The 23,752-nt window shown below is 41.9% G+C and overlaps 2 protein-coding genes across 4 annotated transcripts; both read left to right on the forward strand.

Moving 5' to 3' along the window:
- Positions 1–9,758: 9,758 nt before the first annotated feature.
- Positions 9,759–12,346, forward strand: nfkbil1 (nuclear factor of kappa light polypeptide gene enhancer in B-cells inhibitor-like 1). 2 transcript variants are annotated; one of them, XM_010877510.5, is made up of 4 exons: positions 9,759–10,374; positions 10,465–10,577; positions 11,177–11,288; positions 11,379–12,346. In XM_010877510.5, exons 1-4 carry the CDS (start codon positions 10,104–10,106, stop codon positions 11,951–11,953), a joined length of 1,071 nt encoding a protein of 356 aa, XP_010875812.2. In that variant the 5' UTR covers positions 9,759–10,103; the 3' UTR covers positions 11,954–12,346. The 2 variants fall into 2 exon arrangements, with proteins under 2 accessions (XP_010875812.2, XP_010875811.2); XM_010877509.5 differs by having other exon boundaries at positions 9,763–10,374; positions 11,376–12,346.
- A 93-nt stretch (positions 12,347–12,439) lies between these two features.
- On the forward strand, positions 12,440–21,856 carry atp6v0a2a (ATPase H+ transporting V0 subunit a2a). 2 transcript variants are annotated; one of them, XM_010877511.5, is made up of 20 exons: positions 12,440–14,585; positions 15,286–15,364; positions 15,739–15,839; positions 16,036–16,173; positions 16,619–16,713; positions 16,825–16,951; positions 17,039–17,121; positions 17,235–17,328; positions 17,539–17,751; positions 17,842–17,992; positions 18,184–18,323; positions 18,410–18,567; positions 18,716–18,806; positions 18,967–19,085; positions 19,426–19,636; positions 19,798–19,917; positions 20,017–20,136; positions 20,229–20,346; positions 20,483–20,654; positions 20,871–21,856. In XM_010877511.5, the coding sequence occupies exons 1-20, from the start codon at positions 14,469–14,471 to the stop codon at positions 20,971–20,973; spliced, it is 2,550 nt and encodes an 849-aa protein (XP_010875813.1). In that variant the 5' UTR covers positions 12,440–14,468; the 3' UTR covers positions 20,974–21,856. The 2 variants fall into 2 exon arrangements, with proteins under 2 accessions (XP_010875813.1, XP_010875814.1); XM_010877512.4 differs by lacking the exon at positions 12,440–14,585 and adding an exon at positions 15,086–15,198 and having other exon boundaries at positions 20,871–21,855.
- Positions 21,857–23,752: the final 1,896 nt, after the last annotated feature.

A 23,752-nucleotide genomic window follows, 5' to 3' on the forward strand; every position in this document is an offset into this window, starting at 1 on the left:
TGCCGACTTACTGATTTGATCTGCCCCTCGGTCACATTATCCTGCAACCGGGCCTACTAAATAATGAAATATTACTCTGGGACTCCCTCCTCTGGTGAAGAGAAGCTAGAGATGTTCAGAGAACTCCTTGAATTGAACCATCTTTCTGAAAAAAAAACTTCCAGGCTCATTGTAAATTACATGCCAATCAAATAGGATAAACATATAGGATTACAGTGTGCGCATAGACACTAGCTTGTTCTTTGACCCGGCTACATACAGTCAATGCATTGATCACACCCAAAAAAACACATAAGCAGGACAAAGCATTTTAATATTTAATATATATAAAAAACACTTTTTAACAAATTCTAAGAAAATATTATTGGATGAGGCACCAATAGATTTTCTTTGTTAAGCAGTGACAAAGCAGGCCTGCTATCGATCAGCTACTCATATAATAATATAATAGTCAAATAATTGTGGTGTAAATGGCACTAAAATATCACTCTTGCTATACAGTTTTATACCTGATGTGCCTTTGGTGATTTTGTGCTTCACTTGTGCTGATGGCATCCCTTTTATGGAACAAGACTTTACTCCATAAAAATGTTATAACTGCACAATTTCCATTAATTGCTCTGTTATGTAGTCTCATTATGAAAAACAACAACCTAATTACCATTTATGTGTAAGCTTCTGAGGTCTCATCACAACTTTAAATCTGTTGTTCTGTAAGACGTTTAACCAAAATACGAAGTATGTTGGTTAACCAGAAATAAGAGTATGTTCTTAACCTTTCGTGGTAAAATAATGGTAAAAAAAATCAGTAGCGAGTCTCAGCAATAATATTGCTACCTTTAAACAGACTTCCCATTTCGTCAATTAGCTCTAGCTTCATGGACTTGATGGTCCATGTTGACTAGATTAAATACATGTGCTATTGAATTGATAAGAGTAGGACTGTAATGACGTGATATATTGTAGTGCCTGCTACAACCAGCTGGTTTAACAAAGTATGTTCCAGAAGATAATTGGTGTTTCCTCTTCCCCAATTCACCGTTATGGTTTTAGCAGATCATGTCAGACTGCTAAAAACTGTCCTCTTTTCCTTTTATTACAGTGTTTGTCAATAGAATTGTGACTTTGGAGAAAATCAAATGGCTTTCATACACATCCTATCATGATCTGCATGTACAAAAATGCTGAGCAGGCCATGTTGACCTCAATTTTGATTTTCAAGATGGAAAGAGGAAATAATCTAGATGTCTCAATGTCGGTGGAATATACAATGTGCTGTATGGTCTACAGCAGTGGTGTCAAACCGGTTCCACGGAGGGCCGAGTGTCTGCAGGTTTTCACTCTCACCTTGTACTTGATTGACTAATTAGGTCACTAATTGGTTAGTTTCTACCCCAACCTGGTTGTTTTTAGGTCTGAACTGGCAAACAATTTATTGGATAAACCAAAAACCTGCAGACACTCGGCCCTCCGTGGAATTGGTTCGACACCCCTGGTCTACAGGATGGACTTATTCAAATATATACTCCCAAACAAAGTGAAAGAAACTCTTCAAAATAACTCATAGATCTTACCCGACCAACAAAAGTATTAGTAAATATATTAGGGACATTGAAAGTGTACATTTTGTCAATATGGGAAAAAGGTAAGAGAAAAAGGTTGGGAACCACAAAACCGCCAAATATATCTAGAAAATCTGTGCGTATATTAATCACTACTCACAAATAAAAATAGGATTTGTAAATGTCAAAAAATATTTTGTAAATAAAAACATTATCTGTAAATATGTAATCATGTTTCACAAATATAAATTGAAAATATGTAAAAATATATTTCACAAATAAAACACAAATATGTAAAACATTTACAACTGTTGTTAAACATTTACAGGTGTTGAATTACATTTACAAATCTTAAGTTTATTTACGGATTCTGAATTTTTTATTTACAAATCTTTTAGACATATTTTCCTTCGGTCGACAAGTTCTCGTGTGCGTGGTTTCAGTCAAAGGGCTCCCTTGGTGGGACTTATGGAATATCCGGATGGGAGCCTGGTAGATTGGAGTCTATAGGTAGCTAGGACACAGTTAGTTAGACTAACAGTTAGTTAGCCTACATCTGGTTGTCTAGCTAGCCAGCTAGTAGGCTACTGTAGCTTAACTCAAGTAATGAAGGTAATTAACCCAACAACGCTACTGACTAGATAACTGGCTCTCACAGGTTATTTGAGAAGGGTTCCCAAAATGCTTTAAGTTTAAAATAAACTGGAATATTGGATCTTTTTATCAACAGTAACCCTTAATATAACGTGTTTGTATTTCTCTTTGTTTCCCTCCTACTGTAGCTTGTGTAAATGTCCCCTCACAATGTCCTTCCATGTCCCTCACACCAAACCTCAAGGAAATACGTGAACACTCTTCAGTTCCTTTGCAGTATTTTTAATACCCTAATATTCAAAGTGTTTAAGTTACTAAATGCATGAACTATACTGTAGTGATCTCTGCTGACCTCTACAGTACCTGAATCTCAGTGTTCTTACCATTTATTTGATACAGTCCTTAATTGCACAAAAAAGATCCATCAATCATGTGACATTACCCTGCTTCTCCATCCTGCTTTTTTCAGCAACGTGTTTTAACGACCATCCTCTTTGCCACCACTACCAAATTATGGCCCGTCATTGAACTTATAAATGAATATTTCTCCAAGTCATAAGAAACTAAGGATTATTTCTCAGAGAGGAGACCATAACATAAAATATACTGTATAGTTATTAATATTGCTTTTATTATTATAATTTTTTGTTATGAACCTTTGTTTGACATCATGTTGTCAGTATGATTGTACAAAATACACTGTATCTATTAAATCCCTGTCACGGTGAGGTGAGAATCAGTGCCACCGTCCCGTACATCTCCAGTTCCCATTACTCCACGAATGCATCCTGGACTTGTTTTGTGTCACATGTCTTCATCATCGTTCACACCAGGTCCCTGTTTGCTCATCAGTATGTGTTTAAATGTTTCCCCTCTGCTCCCCACAGTGTGGAACATTGTTCTTGTCGTGTTTGCTGTTATATGTAGGTCTTGGAAACCTGTGTTTAAATCGTTTTGCTGCTGAAGTCAGCCATTTACTTTCGTTGGTTTTTGTGCTTGGTGTTACTTTGTTTCAATTAAAAGAGACTACACCTACTACCTCTGCCTGCAACCTGGTTCCTTGCTCCCGCAACGCACCGCAACATTACAATCCCCATGAATGCAAATTAGTAGTTACATACTGGAGTATCCTTGTTACAATAAATATATTGGTATACGTTTTATAGTCATAAGATTCACTTTTGTCTAAAGAAATGTTTCTTAAAGAAATGTATCCAAAAATATAAACTTAGCTTTGAGAAAGCCTGATGTCATCCTCCATTCACTACTGTCAATGAGCAATTACAGTAGTGCTAAAAAGTTTGCATAGCCTTGGAGAATTGGTAATATATGTACTTATTTATTTATTTTTAAACATGAGTAAGCAGGCAAAACACATTTATCTTTATTTCTTATGGGATTCATATTCAACTGTAGGTCATAACAGAATGGCACAATCATAAAACAAAACATGGCAAAAAATAACAAAACTGATTTACCCCTGTTTAAGTCTGCATACCCTTAGTTCTTAATACTGTGTATTGCCCCCTTTAGCATCAATGACAGTGTGCAGTCTTTTGTAATAGTTGTCTATGAGGCCCCAAATTCTTGCAGGTGGTATAGCTGCCCATTTGCCTTGGCAAAATGCCTCCAGGTCATGCAAAGTCTTTGTTCGTCTTGCATGAACTGCACGTTTGAGATCTCCCCAGAGTGCCTCAATGATATTAATGTCAGGAGACTGTGATGGCTACTCCAGGACCTTCACCTTTTTTGACACAAATAGCAATTTAAAAAGCCACAGCTGTGGGAAACTAATCTTTAATTGCCATTTTAACCTGTGTGTGTCACCTTTTGTTTCTGGAATAAGGCCAAATATTAAAGGGTATGTCAGCTTTTGATCAGGGCCATTTGGGTGATTTCTGTTATCATAATGGTTTAAAAAGGAGCCAAACAACTATGTGATAATAAATAGCTTCATATGATCACTATCCTGAAATAAAATAGATTTTCTTTGCATGATCAGTCATATTTTCTAAATCAATGTCAAAATTGCACAATTTCTGCCAGGGTATGCAAACTTCTGAGCACAATTGTATAACCACTAACACTAGCTAGATGTACAAGACTCACACGGAATTAACCAAATGCAGCTGTGCAAGTCAACAACATATCGTTATCTTATCAGTCGCGCCGTGGGGTTAGATTAGGGTTGCCATCTTCAATGTGGGAAAATAAGGGACACCTTGCCAGCGGCCCCAAACCCGGGGGACAGAAACGAAGCAGGGTCTGGGGGTTCTCCCCAATGAGAGTGTCACATGCTTCATTCCCTGCATTCTGGTGAATTTCTATGCACCAATTTGTTATTTTATGCATCATTTTCAAAGTAATCTACTACTGTGAACATGAATGTAATGGAAATAGAGTAAATAAGAGTAAAGAACATCAATTATATTAAGGATTAAAACATCAGATCATAGACATGGGCAATAAACTATTTGGTATATTTGGAAGAAGCAAGAACCCACTCTCCAGGAAGGATAGGGTAGCCTAGTTTTGTCTGATGCTGCTCCCATGCTCTGGAATAGTTTCCTATCCCCCATTAAGTCCCGTTCCACCATTACAATTTTTAATCAAATTTAAAGAACCACCTTCTTCTCTTGCCTTTAGTTCAGTCTGAGGTTGTCCCTTGGTTTTTGTCAAGTCAACTCTTTACTTATTTTTAACTTCCTCTTACTGTTTTAACTGTTGTTGGTTTTATTCAATTTCTCTTAACTTCTTATTGTATTACTTTGATTTTACATAATTTTAGTTGTCTTAAGTGTTTTCCATTTTAGTCTGTCCCTCTATGTATTATATGTACTATTGTATTATATTATGTATTGTTGCCTTTTATGTATTATTCCTTTAATCATGTATACAGACCCGGTGACACAGGGGCATTGCCTCCCAGCAAGAATTATTTGGCCCCCAAAGACGTTTGGGTAAGATACTTCCCAATACTGTACTTCACAAATTAAGGTTGGGAATATAGGCTAGCTCTCTTGCCTTCATCTGCTGTTAGGAATGTTGGGTAGCTCTCTTGCCTTCATCTGAAAATGCAATCGAAGATGTGCTTTACGTGATGTGATCACTATGCTACAAAAAATGTGTAACTACAGCAGTTACTAAAGCTTTCAAATTTGATTGACAGCTGTGTATTTTGCTAGTATATAGCCTCAGAAAGCCATGCATGCAAAGATTATTTGCTTTCAGTCCATCGTGCTTTACCTACTATTCTATGTTGATAAGTAGGACAAATGTAGCCGTCCATGGCAATCAAAAGGCCGTCCAAAACGTTTGTTCTAGCGCCTGCACATATACCTGTTTTGAGGCAGATGTTAATCCAAACCCTGTGGTTTTTAAATGTGCTATATAAATAAAAGTGACTTGGCTTTCCACCAAGAGGGATATTGGTTACATTTCTCTCACACAAACACACACAACTAGTGCGTGCGAAGTGTCGTATCTTCTGCTTACAGAACTCTCAACTTGTTTATCTAGGAGAACCGCACTGCTGATGTTACCGTGCGTCTGAGTCTCCGTAACCAGGGCAACCATAACGTTCAGTGACAGACTGAACGTCGTCTGTCATTCTGATTAAATACTTCTCAACTATGTTTCATTAAACTATTTTGGTTTTATTATTCTTCGTATCAATCCAAGCTTAAAGCAGGGTGTGCACGAAACAAATCGCGTCCCGTATTGATTATGTAAGGGACCGTGAATTTTATTTTTTATTTATTATACAGGACGGGTGGCAACCCTAGTTTAGATACCTTCATTACTTGAGTTTAAGCTACAGTAGCCTACTAGGTGGCTAGCTAGACAACCAGATGTAGGCTGACATAACTAAATGCTTAAGAAGTCGAAAACACTCTCGGCGTTGTATTACCCATTGGTGATGCAGTCAAATATTGTTATATAAATAAACGTTATACTTACATTTCAGGAAAAACGTGTCCTAGCTACCTATAGACTCTAATCGACCAGGCTCCAGTCCGGATATTCCAGAAATCCCACCAAGCAAGCCCGCTGAAACCAGGCACACGAGAACTTGTCGACCGAAAGAAAATATGTCTAAAAAATCTGTAAATATAAAATTCACAATCTGTAAATAAACTTAAGGTTTGTAAATGTAATTCAACACCTGTAAATGTTAAACAACAGTTGTAAATGTTTAACAGATTTGTTTTTTATTTGCGACCCTCCGGTCTGGGACAGTGCCTTTGGGATGGCAGACCGGGGTGGTGGTCCCTCTTTTTAAGAAGGGGGACCGGAGGGTGTGTTCCAACTATAGGGGGATCACACTTCTCAGCCTCCCCGGGAAAGTCTATGCCAGGGTTCTGGAGAGGAGAATACGGCCGATAGTAGAACCTCGGATTCAGGAGGAACAGTGTGGTTTTCGTCCGGGCCGTGGAACACTGGACCAGCTCTATACCCTCTACAGGGTGTTGGAGGGTTCATGGGAGTTTGCCCAACCAATCCACATGTGTTTTGTGGATTTGGAGAAGGCATTCGACTGTGTCCCTCGTGGCATCCTGTGGAGAGTGCTTCGGGAATATGGGGTCCTGGGTCCTTTGCTAAGGGCTGTCAGGTCCCTGTACAACCGAAACAGGAGCTTGGTCCGCATTGCCGGCAGTAAGTCAGACTTGTTCCCAGTGCATGTTGGACTCTGGCAGGGCTGCCCTCAACAGAATTTCTAGGCGCAGCCAGGGGCCGGAGGGTGTCAGGTTTGGGGACCACACGATTTCGTCTCTGCTCTTTGCGGATGATGTTGTCGTGTTGGCCCCTTCAAACCAGGACCTTCAGCATGCACTGGGACGGTTTGCAGCCGAGTGTGAAGCGGTGGGGATGAGAATCAGTACCTCCAAATCTGAGGCCATGGTCCTCAGTCGGAAAAGGGTGGCTTGCCCACTTCAGGTTGGTGGAGAGTGCCTGCCTCAAGTGGAGGAGTTTAAGTATCTAGGGGTCCTGTTCACGAGTGAGGGAAGGATGGAACGGGAGATTGACAGATTGATCGGTGCAGCTTCTGCAGTAATGCGGTCGATGTATCGATCTGTCGTGGTGAAGAAAGAGCTGAGCCGCAAGGCAAAGCTCTCGATTTACCAGTCAATCTACGTTCCTACTCTCACCTATGGTCATGAGCTTTGGGTCATGACCAAAAGGACAAGATCCCGGATACAGGCGGCCGAAATGAGCTGAGGTGGCTTGGGCATCTGTTTCGGATGCCTCCGGAACGCCTTCCTGGGAAGGTCTCCTCCCTCACCGGGAGGAGACCCCGGGGAAGACCTAGGACACGCTGGAGGGAGATGTGTATGCGTGTGTATGTTTACATATTCACAAATGTTATTTATATTTGTGAATCATGTTTACATATTTACAGATAATGTTTTTATTCACAAGATATTTTTTCACATTTACAAATCTTATTTTTCTTTTTTTGAGTTGTGATGAATATACACACAGTCTCTCTCTCTCTCTCTCTCTCTCTCTCTCTCTCTCTCTCTCTCTCTCTCTCTCTCTCTCTCTCTCTCTCTCTCTCTCTCTCTCTCTCTCTCTCTCTCTCTCTCTCTCTCTCTCTCTCTCTCTCTCTCTCTCTCTCTCTCTCTCTCTCTCTCTCTCTCTCTCTCTCTCTCTCTCTCTCTCTCTCTCATCTCTCTCTCTCTCTCTCTCTCTCTCTCTCTCTCTCTCTCTCTCTCTCTCTCTCTCTCTCTCTCTCGACACATTTAACTCCCTCATCTCCATCTGACAAACCTGTGAGTGAAGTTCTAGAACCTCATAAACAATGTCCTAAAACATACTTTTAACCCTCTCATGCTCCCAACATACCAGCATAACTGCCCTCGTGGGGTGAGACCTATATGTCCCAGTTAGTTTGCCCAACAGTTGTCCTCCAGCTATTCTTAACTACAGGGGCATCTCACCCATCTCTGCCTGCAATGCCACTGCAAAGGTCTGAAATGCCCCACTACATATTCTAAGTGCACAACATCCAATTTGGCCAGTGTAGTTTTCTCTGCAGCCCTATAAACGATACATCCATAGTCTAGAACAAATTGAATTAGTGCAACAAATATACATACATATATACACTCACCTAAAGGATTATTAGGAACACCATACTAATACTGTGTTCGATCCCCTTTCACCTTCAGAACTGCCTTAATTCTACATGGCAGTGATTCAACAAGGTGCTGAAAGCATTCTTTAGAAATGTTGGCCCATATTGATAGGATAGCATCTTGCAGTTGATGGAGATTTGTGGGATGCACATCCAGGGCACAAAGTTCCCGTTCCACCACATCCCAAAGATGCTCTATTGGGTTTAGATCTGGTGACTGTGGGGCCATTTCAGTACAGTGAACTCATTATAATGTTCAAGAAACCAATTTGAAAGGATTCAAGCTTTGTGACATGGTGCATTATCCTGCTGGAAGTAGCCATCAGAGGATGGGTACATGGTGGTCATAAAGGGATGGACATGGTCAGAAACAATGCTCAGGTAGGCTGTGGCATTTAAACGATGCCCAATTGGCACTAAGGGGCCTAAAGTGTGCCAAGAAAACATCCCCCACACAATTACACCACCACCACCAGCCTGCACAGTGGTAACAAGGCATGATGGATCCATGTTCTCATTCCGTTTACGCCAAATTCTGATTCTACCATCTGAATGTCTCAACAGAAATCGAGACTCATCAGACCAGGCAACATTCTTACAGTCTTCAACTGTCCAATTTTGGTGGGCTCGTGCAAATTGTAGCCTCTTTTTCCTATTTGTAGTGGAGATGAGTGGTACCCGGTGGGGTCTTCTGCTGTTGTAGCCCATCCGCCTCAAGGTTGTGCGTGTTGTGGCTTCACAAATACTTTGCTGCATACCTCGGTTGTAACAAGTGGTTATTTCAGTCAAAGTTGCTCTTCTATCAGCTGGAATCAGTAGGCCCATTCTCCTCTGACCTCTAGCATCAACAAGGCATTTTCGCCCACAGGAATGCCGCATACTGGATGTTTTTCCCTTTTCACACCATTCTTTGTAAACCCTAGAAATGGTTGTGCGTGAAAATCCCAGTAACTGAGCAGATTGTGAAATACTCAGACCGGCCCGTCTGGCACCAACAACCATGCCACGCTCAAAATTGCTTAAATAACCTTTCTTTCCCATTCTGACATTCAGTTTGGAGTTCAGGAGATTGTCTTGACCAGGACCACACCCCTAAATGCATTGAAGCAACTGCCCCCCCCCCCCCCCCCCCCCCCCATCAAGTGCAGCTAAACCCATATATCACATTTAATACCATTTTATACTTTACTATAAATGTGACCGGCCCAGGTCAACCTAGCATCAAAAACCACTCCCAAAAACCTAAAGGTACAGTACATGCCCATATAATTTATGATTGATCTCTTCGCGCACCTATTTCCTTACCGTCTGTGTTTTTTTTTCAAATGACAATCTAAAAACCTCAGTGATCACCGCTCTACTACAGCTTCCGGGACCTTACTATCTGTATATTTTATGTTCCTTCCCCTTTTCCACAAGGCCTATCAGACGGTTGCGTGAGGTCCAAGGCTTCAAACGTCACCAATCACGTGATATTGTTGCTCGGATGCGAGCCTCCACCCTTTCGTTTGGAGCAAAAGGGGTTCAGTGGGGTGTAATTTCGATTGAAACCTCGATTCGTTGGCTTCGCGCTTGCCACCATAACAAGCACCGATAGGATTAAGACAGACCTTTTATTTCATAACAAGTTAACGGTAACTAGACAGCTATTGGGTTTTTGGGACACCTAGGTAGTTAGCAAACTAGTAGACTAAGCAACATGCTAAGTTCGCTAGCCTGTAGCTAGGTATATCGATTAATTCGTTAAATTACCAAATGTTTGCTGTCACTGCAGTATATTAAAAGTAACCATACAGAAATACGTCCTGATGAATCGTAAACAGAAAAAGACCATTAGATACGTGGAAGAGGGTAGTTACACGAAGCTAAAGTCCTACTTGCGGAAACACTCCGACTTGGACATAAATTTCTCCCAGGGAAAAAAACGCAGGACCCCGCTGCACGTGGCCTGTTCACTGGGTCATGATGTCATTCTTCTGCTTTTGCTGAAGCATGGAGCAGACGTCCTACAAAAAGACAAGAAAGGGGACACTCCGCTACACATAGCTGCTGAACAGGCTCTGATAAATGGGAAAATAGGTGAGAGACTGCCAGTATGGCTGGATTGCTAAATATGTTCCGCTGCTAGAATAATTAAAGATGAATTCTAACATTGTTATTCCCATGTAGTATATGATGACCTCGTGGTGCCCCTTAAAAGGAGATGCCCAGAGGCCATGGTCTCACCAAATAATGCAGGAATTACACCTCAGGACCTACTACAAGGGATAAAGTACCAGAAGGTATGCATGTCTACGATGTATGTTTGTATTGGTAGTACTAGTAAATGACAGTGTTACCAACTGATGAATGTCTTTACTGATATTTTCAATCTTTCATAGCTTTAGTACAAAGGCCCCACATATTTCAGTTAGACCACCATTGTCCCTGTACTCAAACTGTCTCACTGCCTGTGACATTAGACCCGTTACTTGTTGGCTAGAGACCAATCTGGTCTTAGAAAACGGCATCACCATTACCTTCTGCTGTGCCTTCTGCCTGGACCGAAGGAACAGTTGTGAGAAGTTGCTGAGAAAACATCCTGAGATAGAGGATGTCTTGGCTCCATAAGTCCATCAGGCATTAATGAGACTCCAGCACCTTGCTTGGAGAACAATTTTTCTGAGCATGTTTCTCTTTTTAGTACACATAGCCAGTCACTTTCTGGTTAGCATTATTATGTGGTGTACATAGAGATTCTGAAGGCACTATGTAGACAATGTTTCCTTTATACTATTGTTATTGTGTAATGATAAACAAAAAAAACTTGAACATTATTTTATGGTTGCATTGTGTGCGCAACGTAACATCCCTGAGCAATGTATCTACTTCTCTCCCAAAGGCTGTACCGAATAGCCACATTTCAGAAAATAAAGACGATGAGCAAGAGTGGCAAGAGAAGCTCTTTGGGGAATGCCAGGATGAGTTCTTTGAAACCTTTGGACAATACGATGGTAAGTTGTCAAGATTTCACTCTTGAATAATCTCATCTGATTTAAATCATTGTTCCTTTGTCATAATATTTTGTTTTTGTTTTACAGCAGATTATTTATTTGAGGATACGGATGAGGAGGACTTTCAAGACTGGGCAGATAGAATTAGGCAGGAGTATATAAATAAACAAAATGCAAATGCTCAAAGACTGGCATCGTCAGGCTCTCATGGAAAGAGGAAGAAGAAGACAGAGGAGGAGGAGCGAGCCAACAGGGAGATGCATGAGAAGCTACAGAGGGAGCATGAAGAGTACCTGGCACGTGCCGCACAGAAAGCAGAGGAAACACACCTGAGCAAGAAGCGCCGCTATGAGGAGCGATGTGTGGCCACCTTCAGCAAAGACACAGCATCAACAGCCACCACAAAACTGGGTTATTGCGACATTCCCTGGCCGGCTCCAAAGGGCTCAGTGAATGAGATGGTGAATGTGATGCTGCACGGTGCTGACAGAAAAGATGTGCCGGTGTTCCGTAAACTGCTTCGGCGCCAGCAGGCCGTTTGGCACCCGGATAGGTTTGCCCAGCGCTGTGGGGCCCGGTTGGAAGAGCGAGACAAACAGAAGATCCTGGACACTGTCACCGCCCTGTCACAGGAGCTTAATAGATTGGCCCAGAGCCTCAGGTGACAGACTGGGACTTCAGAGATGTTGAACAGTTGGTTATTTAGTAGCTCAGGCCCTGTGCATGCAGGGTATTGGTTTCCAATTTCTTACATAAACCTGGCTTTGCTTTTTTTGTGGTTGTTTTAACTCAGTGAATGCCATAGTTCTTATAATTCTGTACTGTGTTTTGTATTTCTTAGCTGTAGACTGGCACACCATCTCTTACATCAGGTTCTATCTCTTCAGTATTTATGTTATGTGTCAATTTCTTTTCAACTCAAGTGCAGATAGCAAGCAATTCTTTTCAAGCTAAAATAATATTTCTGCCTGCAAATATTGAAACAATATGTGTAAACATTATTTAAAATGGAAGCTAAAAACATCTAATACCACTATTTAGTAAACAGTTTACCCTTACACTGTCATAAGGATTTATATTAGTTTGCACTTGCATATGTGACTGTCATAACGCCTGCCAAAAAAGGACAAAAGACATTTACAGGAACATTACCTTGTTTGGAAGCTATTTGTATTATGGAGAAAGAACCTTTTTAACCAGGTCAACAGAGACCCAATTATAATTTTCGGAGCCATAGTCATTCAGTTGCAAGATGACAACAAAGAATAGAAATATAGAAATACGGTTGAAGGCCGATTGGTAAGAAGAAGCATGGGAATAATAATAATGAAAAATATCAGTGTGTGGAAAAAGATATGATTTGCTTTTATAACAAGACAGAGTTCGGCATAGGGTGACCTGATTCAATAGGGTGAAATACGGGGCAGTCATTTCAAGCACACACCCACCACCTACACACATTGCACAACAAAGTCGGGCCTACTTTTTTACTGTACATCAAATTGTGTTGTCCAGTACCGAATGAATTGGATTGAGGCAACAAAAGAGCGTTTAACTCAGAATAACACTGCGTCTCTATGGCAAACATGAACAGTTTGAACAGTAAAAGCTATCCTATAACAAAATATTGCATACGGGACAAATTAATGAATTGGATTGAAACAACAATAAAATAGTGTTTGCACTCCGGATAATATGAACACATTAAGATTAACACAGCCCACGTTTCAGGTGTACACAGCAACCAACTGTAATAACGTATAGATTTATGCCTACACATTTTTGCCAGTTTGATTGGGTGGCCTGTTGTAGTTTTCGCATGAGCCAGTCCTTCTCAGAGTCATAGAAAGCTGTGCAATTTAATGCAAAATTAACTCGAACAAATAATATTGCCTTCTTGGATGGTTGTTACAGCTATGTTGGATTTCGCGCATACAAGGTGCTTGGGTTTGGCAGCTCGTGAGAACTAAAATGTGATTGGATTATAGTCCGTAAAGAATAAGGAAATATAAGACAAATTATGAAAACTTATCATATTCGAAGAGGCAGTAGGTCGGACCAATAAAAAAACTGGATAAGTCGGGACAACTGAAAACGGACTGAAATACGGGACTGTCCCGGGAAAAACGGGACGTCTGGTCACCCTAGTTCGCCATAATTTGAAATCTATGTGCAGGCGAACACACAAAGGACCCTCAGATTTTGAATGATGGGACTGAATAAGGATAGCCTAGTTGCCAGATTGGCTGTTTATCTATATTTTGATCACATTTGATTTGCAGAAATACAGAAAAAAACGAAATTGCGTATTGAATTAGGAATACAATTATAATTATATTTCAAAATGTTACAGAAAATACACATATTAACGACTAGGCACAGCTGTGTCTATTCTGTTATACTACGACCCTTTTTATGATGTATATTATCTTATCTCATTGGTGATTTCGCTATTAAAATATATGTTATTGTTTGAGTGTATATATGTGGGTCTGTGCAACCTACGGTTAAACACTTCTGAGAATTGCAGAACGTAAAATGTACTGCGGGACCAAAGAAAATTATCTGGCAACCTGGCGGTTCAATCTCTGGCTGTAGCAGCCAACGTAGCTTATTACGGTTCAACAAAAGGTTGAGTTGAAATACACACGGCTTTCAGTGTGCATTTTTTATTTATAAGTAAAATGTTGGATATTGTCTTTAGGTATGATTGTAATATATTTTGTATTTTATATTCTGCGTCAAAAATCCTGAACATCGCCTAACATTGCAACGGTGATAGTTGACTCGTCGTGATAGCGACGGCTATTAAAGGTACAGGATGACGCGTATTATCTGACTCGCTCGATGAAATAGGTGCAAGCAATGTAAGGGTGTTGTTTTGTTGCGATTTTCGGGACATCGGGACCTATGTTGTAAGAGCTGGAGTGCTATTATCGATGAAATTATCCGGCTTCTGTTAACCGGCAGATTCATTTTGCCATATTCAGCGAGCTCATATCGATAGTCTACGATGTATTCCTTTTTGTAAACGTTATTGCGAAGCGTGGCATAATAAAAACCGGGGCAGTTGTGATTTCGCGTATGATTTATTGGATGCAAAGTGTACTGCTACAGTTGTAGAGTAAATTAATAGGCCAGAGGAGGCATTTCGTCAGCAAGACGCCGGTGGCAGATAAGATGGGGTCGGTATTCCGAAGTGAGGAGATGTGCTTGGCGCAGTTGTTTCTGCAGTCAGGTTCTGCATACGATTGCATAAGTGAGCTTGGAGAAATGGGTCTGGTGGAGTTTCGGGATGTAAGTATTCCAACTGTCTGTCGAGCCTTGTAATGCAATGTTATCAGTAGTCCTAATCTGTGTATATCAGTTGGGCCTGCTACCTGTTAGTTGTCAATTATAGGCTGGACCAAACCTGTCCCTTTAGCTTGGATCTGTTGGACACAAGCTGAAGTGCCTGCCTGCGTCTGTTTAATTGGACCTTGAAAATAACAGTGCGTCCAGAATTAGTCTTACGTGTGTCTATCAATCCAGTTAATGTGCTAATAGATTATCGATTATTTGTCAAACAACTAGCACAAACGGATTAAAAGCCTTTGACTTTTGGGTAACTGATTCCGGTTATTAATCCTGTACTTTCCTGCTGGTAGTTTTGGTAGAGGTCTCTATATATACGTACCCTATATGGTTTATATCATTTAGGGCAGGCATATTCAACTCTTACCCTACAAGGGACAGTGCCTGCTGGTTTTCTGTTCTACCTCATTAAATTACACCCACCTGGTGTCCCAGGTTTAATAAGTCCCTGATTAAAGGATTGCAAAGAACAAAATGAGAACTGGCTTGGAGGTACATAATTGGATATCCCTTTAGAGGTACCAAAAGTCTGTTGCCCATTTACCTTGATCATCAGGTTTGTTGTGTCAAATTATTGAGATGTTGGAAGTGAACATTTAACCACCTGCAGAGTCACGGGATCAGTGTGTTTTTCTGGTTTCAGCTTAACCCCACTGTCAACCCTTTCCAGCGCCGCTTTGTCAGCGAAATCAAGAGATGCGAGGAGATGGAGAGAATTCTGGGTGAGGACACTGAAGTGAAGCCTAGACCAGGGCCTGTATTCTTGAAGTGTATCAGAATAGGCAGTTCAGAACTACTTACAGGAGGACTTCTACCTTATGAAATCTTTGACTTGAATCTTTTAGTCAGGCTCTGGTCATCCCTTTATATTGATATATTTTTTGATAACAGCAATGCAGTGGGATTAAATAATGATATTCTAAATACAGGGATGACAACGGAGAGACTATGTAGCCTATTCTTATCATTTATAAAATACTTTCTTCTAGATATAGATCTTTGTTGTTCTTGCACAGACAATTTTAGCAAAAGCTCTTATGTTTTGATCAGAGTTGGACTGTAAACAGATTAGAACAGATTTGTCTTTTTGTTATAGGGTACCTTTTAAGGGAGATCCGAAAGGCTAAGATTTCTGTACCCGAAGATGATGAAATCTGCCCAGTAGCCCCTCCCCCCAAACATGTCCTTGAGATCATGGTATGTCTGCAATGCTGTTTGTTATTTAAAACCGAGTGATGCAGTTGGACGCAATGCCATTGAGTGTTTAGGATGAATCAATTGGTAAATGTACCGCAGTGTAGCAGTCATCAAGTGGTTGAGGGGAACGGATTCCCACATGATTGCTGTGGTCAAGGTGAGTTGAGCGTGTGTGGTCTGTGACATGGTCCCCCAGGAGCAGCTGCAGAGGCTAGAGGTGGAGCTCGGCGAGGTGGCCCGGAACAAGGAGAAGCTGCAACGTAATCTTTTGGAGTTGATCGAGTACACGCACATGCTGAGGATCACACGCGCCTTTGTGCACAGCCGCTCACGGGTTCGTGTCCATCATGTCTATTTTACGCAGCTTTGACTTCCACTATAAACACCATGGCAACGGCCTTGTGCCGTCTAATTCACCCCTAGTCCGACCAGACTCACCCTCTGCTCTGTTGCTCTCCCAGACACAAGTGTCTGTTGACAGTGATAGCCTCTCTCCATGTGCATGTTCCTATGACCGGGAGTCAGGAAGGATGAAGCAGAGACCACGGCCATACCACTTACATACAAACCACACGCATGAGTATCAACTGACTACGAAATATAAAAACAGTGTTGCTTGGTCATGTGATTTCACAGCTTAAAATTCATGGCTTTTAGCTTGTTGACTGTAGACTACACTACGTAAATACTGCTTTATAAATCGTGTCCCATGAAAACTAAATTCTAGCCCACTGGTGTTGTGTGTTGATTATACCAACCTGACCTTTTCTTGTATGCAGCATGAGGCCATTGGCCCCCAGTATGAAGAGTTCCAATCCATTGAGTCAGACTCTGCTGGCTGCACTAGTATGCAGAGACTGGGAGCCAAGCTGGGGTGAGGCAAACATGTATAACATACTCTCATGTAATGTGTAGCTAATCACTGTGTGAATCAGCTTGAGCAACCGTTACGTCTTGAGTGGTAAAGTCTTACTCTTGGATGTAGGTTTGTGTCAGGTCTAATCCACAGGGTGAAGGTGGAGGCCTTTGAGCGCATGTTGTGGAGGGTTTGTAAGGGCTACACCATCCTCAGCTACGCAGAGCTGGGTGAGAGCCTCGCTGATTTGGACACCGTAAGTAGAATAGTGTGGATTTTGGGAATCTCTACCTCCAGATGAAATCCATGTAAAGGACACATTTGCGTTGTGTGTACCTTACAGGGTGAGATCAGCACAAATGTGGTGTTCCTTATCTCATTTTGGGGAGACCAGATTGGACAGAAGGTTCAAAAGATTTGTGATTGGTAACTATGCTTTTGCAAACCATGCTATTGTCCAGGCAAACAATGCTTTGCCTCCCAATCCTGGGTCTCTTATTGAGCTGTGACAGTGATGTCTTGGTGTCTTCTTCTTTCAGTTACCACTGTCATCTTTACCCCCACCCTGAGAATGATGAGGAGAGAGCCGATGTCATGGACAGCCTGAGGACACGCATCCAGGAATTGAACAATGTATGTTTGGCACTGAGAGTGTATTGTCAAGGCATTATCTATACGTCTGTCTGACTGTAATCTATTTGAAGGTATAAAATATGTAGATTGGTTGTGGCTAGTTCATATTTAAAGGACATTTCTCCACATTCCCATTTGCATAGACACAGGTAGACTCTATGAAAATACTTGAATATGCAAATCCTTGTAAATGTCCCATGGATCCACCAGGTCCTCCACCGCACCGAGGAGTACCTGAGACAGGTGTTACAGAAGGCCTCAGAGTCTGCCTTCACCTGGGTAGTGCAGGTGAAGAAGATGAAGGCCATTTATCACATCCTCAACCTGTGTAGCTTTGACGTCACCAACAAGTGTCTCATTGCTGAGGTGTGGTGCCCAGTCAGTGACCTGATGAACCTACGGGGTGCGTTGGAAGAAGGCTCGGTAAGGAAAGCTGTCCAGAATGCAACGGTCATATAAATTCAATAGTTTGTTTCGACACTAGTTTATGTATTTAATACAATTTTCCCTCAGAGAAAAGGTGATGCCACTGTACCATCCTTTGTAAACCGCATTCCAAGCAACGACACTCCGCCTACACTCTTAAGAACCAACAAGTTCACCTCAGGCTTTCAGAGTATTGTAGAGGCTTATGGGGTTGGAGACTACAGGGAGGCTAGCCCAGGTGAGTACAGATACTAAGACAAGGGTATTGTGGAACCATTTAGACACATTTTAAACAAGCTTAGGTGAGCACTATTACAGTAGGCCTGGCAACCACATGTAATACAGACTGCAAGTAGAGCACAGTTACAGAGGAATACCAGTTAGCTAGCAAACGTATCCATGGTGATGATGTTTATGTCTGCTTGACAGCTCCTTACACCATCATTACATTCCCCTTCCTGTTTGCGGTCATGTTTGGGGACCTTGGTCATGGTGTGGTCATGGCATGCTTTGCCCTGTGGATGGTGTTGACAGAGAAGACCCACAAGCGCAAGCGCTCTGATAATGAGGTAAGAGTTTTGAGTGAGATTTGATTGATCAAAGTTGTCTTGATTTTGTATTTCAATGTTGGTTTGGTTTTGTCTGTTGTCCTCAGATCTGGACAATGTTCTTTGAGGGACGGTATATCATTCTCATGATGGGCCTGTTCTCTGTCTACACTGGGCTCATCTACAATGACTGCTTCTCCAAGTCACTCAACATATTTGGCTCAGGCTGGAGTGTTAGAGCTATGTTCACAGATCAGCAATGGTCGTGAGTCATCAAACCGAACACACAAAAACATTCAAAAGCAGGATGCCTTGAATAGTTTGTCAGTATACCTGTAGATATGAACATGTAGTTTTTACATTTGTTGTAACAAGTTCTTGTACTCATATTCACCAATATTCTTTTTCTCCAGAAATGAAACTCTCCAAACGAATGCTTTGCTCACCCTTGATCCCAATGTCAGTGGTGTTTTCATTGGGCCATACCCCTTTGGAATCGATCCTGTGAGTATAAATGCACAGTTAATACAGATGAAAAGCTGTCCTCTCAGATGCTATATGCACCAACTCACAATCTCACATGAGGCCTTTCACTGAGTCCAAATCCAGATGATTGACATCGCCAGATGTTATGTTCATCTTATGCTTTGTATCTCAACCACAGATTTGGAACATGGCAGTAAATCGTCTGTCCTTCCTGAACTCTTACAAGATGAAGATGTCGGTCATCATCGGGGTTGTGCACATGAGCTTTGGTGTGGTGCTGAGTGTCTTCAACCATCTGTGAGTTGGCTGTAGTAATCACTACTCTGGGGTGGTGCTGAGTGTCTTCAACCATCTGTGAGTTGGCCCTAGTAATCACTACTCTGGGGTGGTGCTCAGTGTCTTCAACCATTTGTGAGTTAGCCGTAGTAATCACTACTCTGGGGTGGTGCTCAGTGTCTTCAACCATCTTGTGTTGCTGGAAATGAGAATGTGTTATCAGTCAACTTACCTAGTAAATTAAAGATAAAAAAATGATGATAAACAAAGCTACTGTGGAATACAACAAAGTAAATATCTCAGGAAGTTTCTCTACATATAAATCCATTCTTACCTCCCGTTACGTCTTTCATTTTTCCAGGCACTTCAAGCAGAGGTTCAACGTCTATCTGCTGTTCCTCCCTGAGTTGCTGTTCTTGCTGTGTCTCTTTGGCTATTTGGTCTTTATGATCTTGTATAAGTGGCTGGCATTTGGTGCACGTGACTCCCGTCTGGCCCCCAGCATCCTCATCCACTTCATTAACATGTTCCTCATGCAGGGAGGGGACAACACCGCTCTCTACCCAGGGCAGGTGGGTGCTGGAGAAAGGGTCTTGATGATTCCTGGAACCGTATTCAAAGGGTCTTGATGATTCCAGCAATTGTATTCTTAGGAACTGTCTGAATCTCTGAATGCCTCTGATGTCTCTGTCCATGTAGTCTGGCGTTTTACCTTTTGTGATTCGCTCCACAGAATGTGCTACAGGTCTTCTTGGTAGTGGTGGCTCTGCTGTCTGTGCCTGTGCTGCTGTTAGGAAAACCGTTTTACCTCTACTGGCTACACCGTGGAGGAAAAGGCTTGAGACTGCGCAGAGTGAGTATGGTTCAAAGGGATGTATGAGTTTCTCACTCGTTTGTTTTCAGTAAAGAATAAAAGGCATGCAGATTTCACCTTCGGTTGTCTGAATTTTAGGGTTATGAGAGAGTTCGTCGAGTGAGTGAGGATGATACGTCACAAGCACCAGCTTACGATGACGATGAGGAGGAGGGATTGGATGACCTCATGGCAAGCAGAGATAGCAAGCCTAAGGCGGTCAGTGCGTCTCATTCAAATGTAACTACAAATCAGTTGGATTTCAGACAGGACCGTTGTGTTTCTGATCAACGTGTTTCCCCACCTTTCAGTTTGACTTCGGGGATGTGTTCCTGCACCAGGCCATCCACACCATAGAGTACTGCCTGGGCTGCATTTCCAACACGGCCTCCTACCTGCGCCTCTGGGCTCTCAGTCTGGCCCATGCTCGTAAGTATCATACTCTCCACTCCTTTTAAAAGGCCACAGGGGGGCAATTCTTTTCAACCGCCTCTTCGTTTACATATTGATCCAGACGTGTGCTTGGTAATGGGCGTGCATCTGTGTGTGTTTGTGCGTTTGTCAGAGCTTTCGGAGGTGCTGTGGGCCATGGTGATGCGTCTGGGCCTGAGGGTGACCTCCAGACTGGGGGTGCTGTTTCTGGTGCCAGTGTTCAGCATGTTCGCTGTACTGACCGTGTGCATCCTGCTGGTCATGGAAGGACTGTCAGCCTTCCTCCACGCCCTCCGGCTTCACTGGTGAGCCAGTTTGTATACTTCTGTGTGATGTGATTAACTGACTCATTCATTCAGCCTGTTAATCACTCATCCACTGTTACATACCTTCTCATCCCCCAGGGGTGTTGTACCCTGGACAATGATTGACTCTCGTCTTCGACTCTCTTTTAATAATTCTCTTGTTCACACTTCAATTCACCCTGGTTATATACGTATGTCGCTGCTTTCTCTTCCTAGGGTGGAGTTCCAGAATAAGTTTTATCATGGGACAGGTATCAAGTTTACCCCCTTCGACTTCGCCACCTTGCCCTCAGTGTTTGAGCAGGATGGATTACTCTGACCAGCTATGACCAGATTGACTGGATTTTAGTAAGGGAACATGTACTTGGATGGATGCTCTGAGTTAGAGCAAGATGGCCCACTGATGAAGATAAGAAACTGCAGAGCAGTGGTGGGATTACCTAGCAGTGCTTTTCAGCATGCGACTCTGGACACTTGGCTGCACTGACTGCCTTATATCATCAATGTGTCCATACCCAACTAACCTCAATTCTTGAATTCAGTGGGATTCAAAACTCTTCATCTAGGTCTATTGATATGTAGTTTGTTCTGCAGTCATTGTTGTATCTTATGTAATGGCCACTTCATGCCAATTTTGTTGATTTGAGCCTTTTTGTTTGCTTTTGTAGGAAATGATAGTGTTTTTTTTATTGTTAATTTATTATGCGAGACTCATTTATTAGAGAGATCTTTAAAGAATAGAACAAAAGGTTATAAGTAATGCATAAAAGACAAGATTTCATATAAAATATCCAAATTTCTAGTGCCATAACATTATGTCCAATAATGAAAAGGGTGAAAACTCAAGCTGCTAATTGTGCAGATTTTCAGTGCTTATCCATGTGATGACATCTTTGGGCATAGTACTGTATGAGGATTTGTATACTTGTAGATTATGATGTTTCCTCCTGTATTGCTATAGAAGACTCCATGTGTCATTCTGGGAAGGATAAAAGGCAACAGCGAAATTTCTTTTTGCAACGGATGTTGTCATTTATTCAAAGGACATTGTCACAGAGCACTTTTCAAAGAACAATGCAGAAATGATTGTACAATAAAAGTCAGCATTTTCACAAAAATGTGTACTCAATGTACAATTGCAAGGCATCGGCAGTGGGGAGAACAAGTATTTGATACACTGCCGATTTTGCAGGTTTTCCTACTTACAAAGTATGTAGAGGTCTGTAATTTTTATCATAGGTGCACTTCAACTGTGAGAGATGGAATCTAAAACAAAAATCCAGAAAACCACATTGTATGATTTTTTTAAATAACTAATTTGCATTTTATTGCATGACATAAGTATTTGATCACCTACCAACCAGTAAGAATTCCATCTCTCACAGACCTGCTCATTTTTCTTTAAGAAGCCCTCCTTTTCTCCATTCATTACCTGTATTTACTGCACCTGTTTGAACTCGTTACCTGTATAAAAGACACCTGTCCACACACTCAATCAAACAGACTCCCACCTCTCCACAATGGCCAAGACCAGAGAGCTGTGTAAGGACATCAGGGATAAAATTGTAGACCTGCACAAGGCTGGGATGGGCTACAGGACAATAAGCAAGCAGCTTGGTGAGAAGGCAACAACTGTTGGTGCAATTATTAGAAAATGGAAGAAGTTCAAGAAGACGGTCGATCTCCCTCGGTCTGGGGCTCCATGCAAGATCTCACCTCATGGGGCATCAATGATCATGAGGAAGGTGAGGGATCAGCCCAGAACTACACGGCAGGACCTGGTCAATGACCTGAAGAGAGATGGGACCACATTCTCAAAGAAAACCATTAGTAATACACTACGTTGTCATGGATTAAAATCCTGCAGCACACGCAAGGTCCCCCTGCTCAAGTCAGCGCATGTCCAGGCCCGTCTGAAGTTTGCCAATGACCATCTGGATGATCCAGAGGAGGAATGGGAGAAGGTCATGGGGTCTGATGAGACAAAAAGAGAGCTTTTTGTTCTTAACTCCACTTGCCGTGTTTGGAGGAAGAAGGATGAGTACAACCCCAAGAACACCATCCCAACCGTGAAGCATGGAGGTAGAAATATCATTCTTTGGGGGTGCTTTTCTGCAAAGGGGACAGGACGACTGCACCGTATTGAGGGGAGGATGGATGGGGCCATGTATCGCAAGATCTTGGCCAACAACCTCCTTCCCTCAGTAAGAGCATTGAAGATGGGTCGTGGCTGGGTCTTCCAGCATGACAACGACCCGAAACACACAGCCAGGGAAACTAAGGAGAGGCTCCATAAGAAGCATCTCAAGGTGCTGGAGTGTCCTAGCCAGTCTCCAGACCTGAACCCAATAGAAAATCTTTGGAGGGAGCTGAAAGTCTGTATTGCACAGCGACAGTCCCGAAACCTGAAGGATCTGGAGAAGGTCTGTATGGAGGAGTGGGCCAAAATCCCTTCTGCAGTGTGTGCAAACCTGGTCAAGAACTACAGGAAACTTATTATCTCCGTAATTGCAAACAAAGGTTTCTGTACCAAATATTAAGTTCTGCTTTTCTGATGTATTGAATGCTTATGTCATGCAATAAAATGCAAATTAATTACCAAAAAATCTGATTTTCTGGATATTTGTTTAAGATTCCATCACTCACAGTTGAAGAGTACCTATGATAAAAATGACTTCTACATGCTTTGTAAGTGGGAAAACCTGCAGTGTATCAAATACTTGTTCTTCCCACTGTATGTGAGCATAGCTGACTCAACATATAGCTGACCCAATATACAGATCTTGCAAAGGCAAACATTAATTTGAAATTTAGATCTACACACTTAATCTCAGCCATGCAATGCCAAACCCATAACACCATGGTATGTTAAAAGCTCATTCTATGCTCATTTCAAGGTTGACAACAATGAGCCAGGATGACCGGGTGCTATAGCTTTCCAATGGCTGATAACAGGGACCATCTAAAAAGAGTGAACAGTCAGAAACCCACCAGTCCAGATGCCAACCCCCAGTCATATCTTCAGCGTTGGAGCCAATCAGCTGGCTTTATTTTCAGTCTGTCCCTGTCCTAGGTTTACACTTGCTTGAAAAAGACCA

This window comes from Esox lucius, chromosome 14 (genome assembly GCF_011004845.1).
Source record: "Esox lucius isolate fEsoLuc1 chromosome 14, fEsoLuc1.pri, whole genome shotgun sequence".
Lineage (NCBI taxonomy): Eukaryota > Metazoa > Chordata > Actinopteri > Esociformes > Esocidae > Esox > Esox lucius.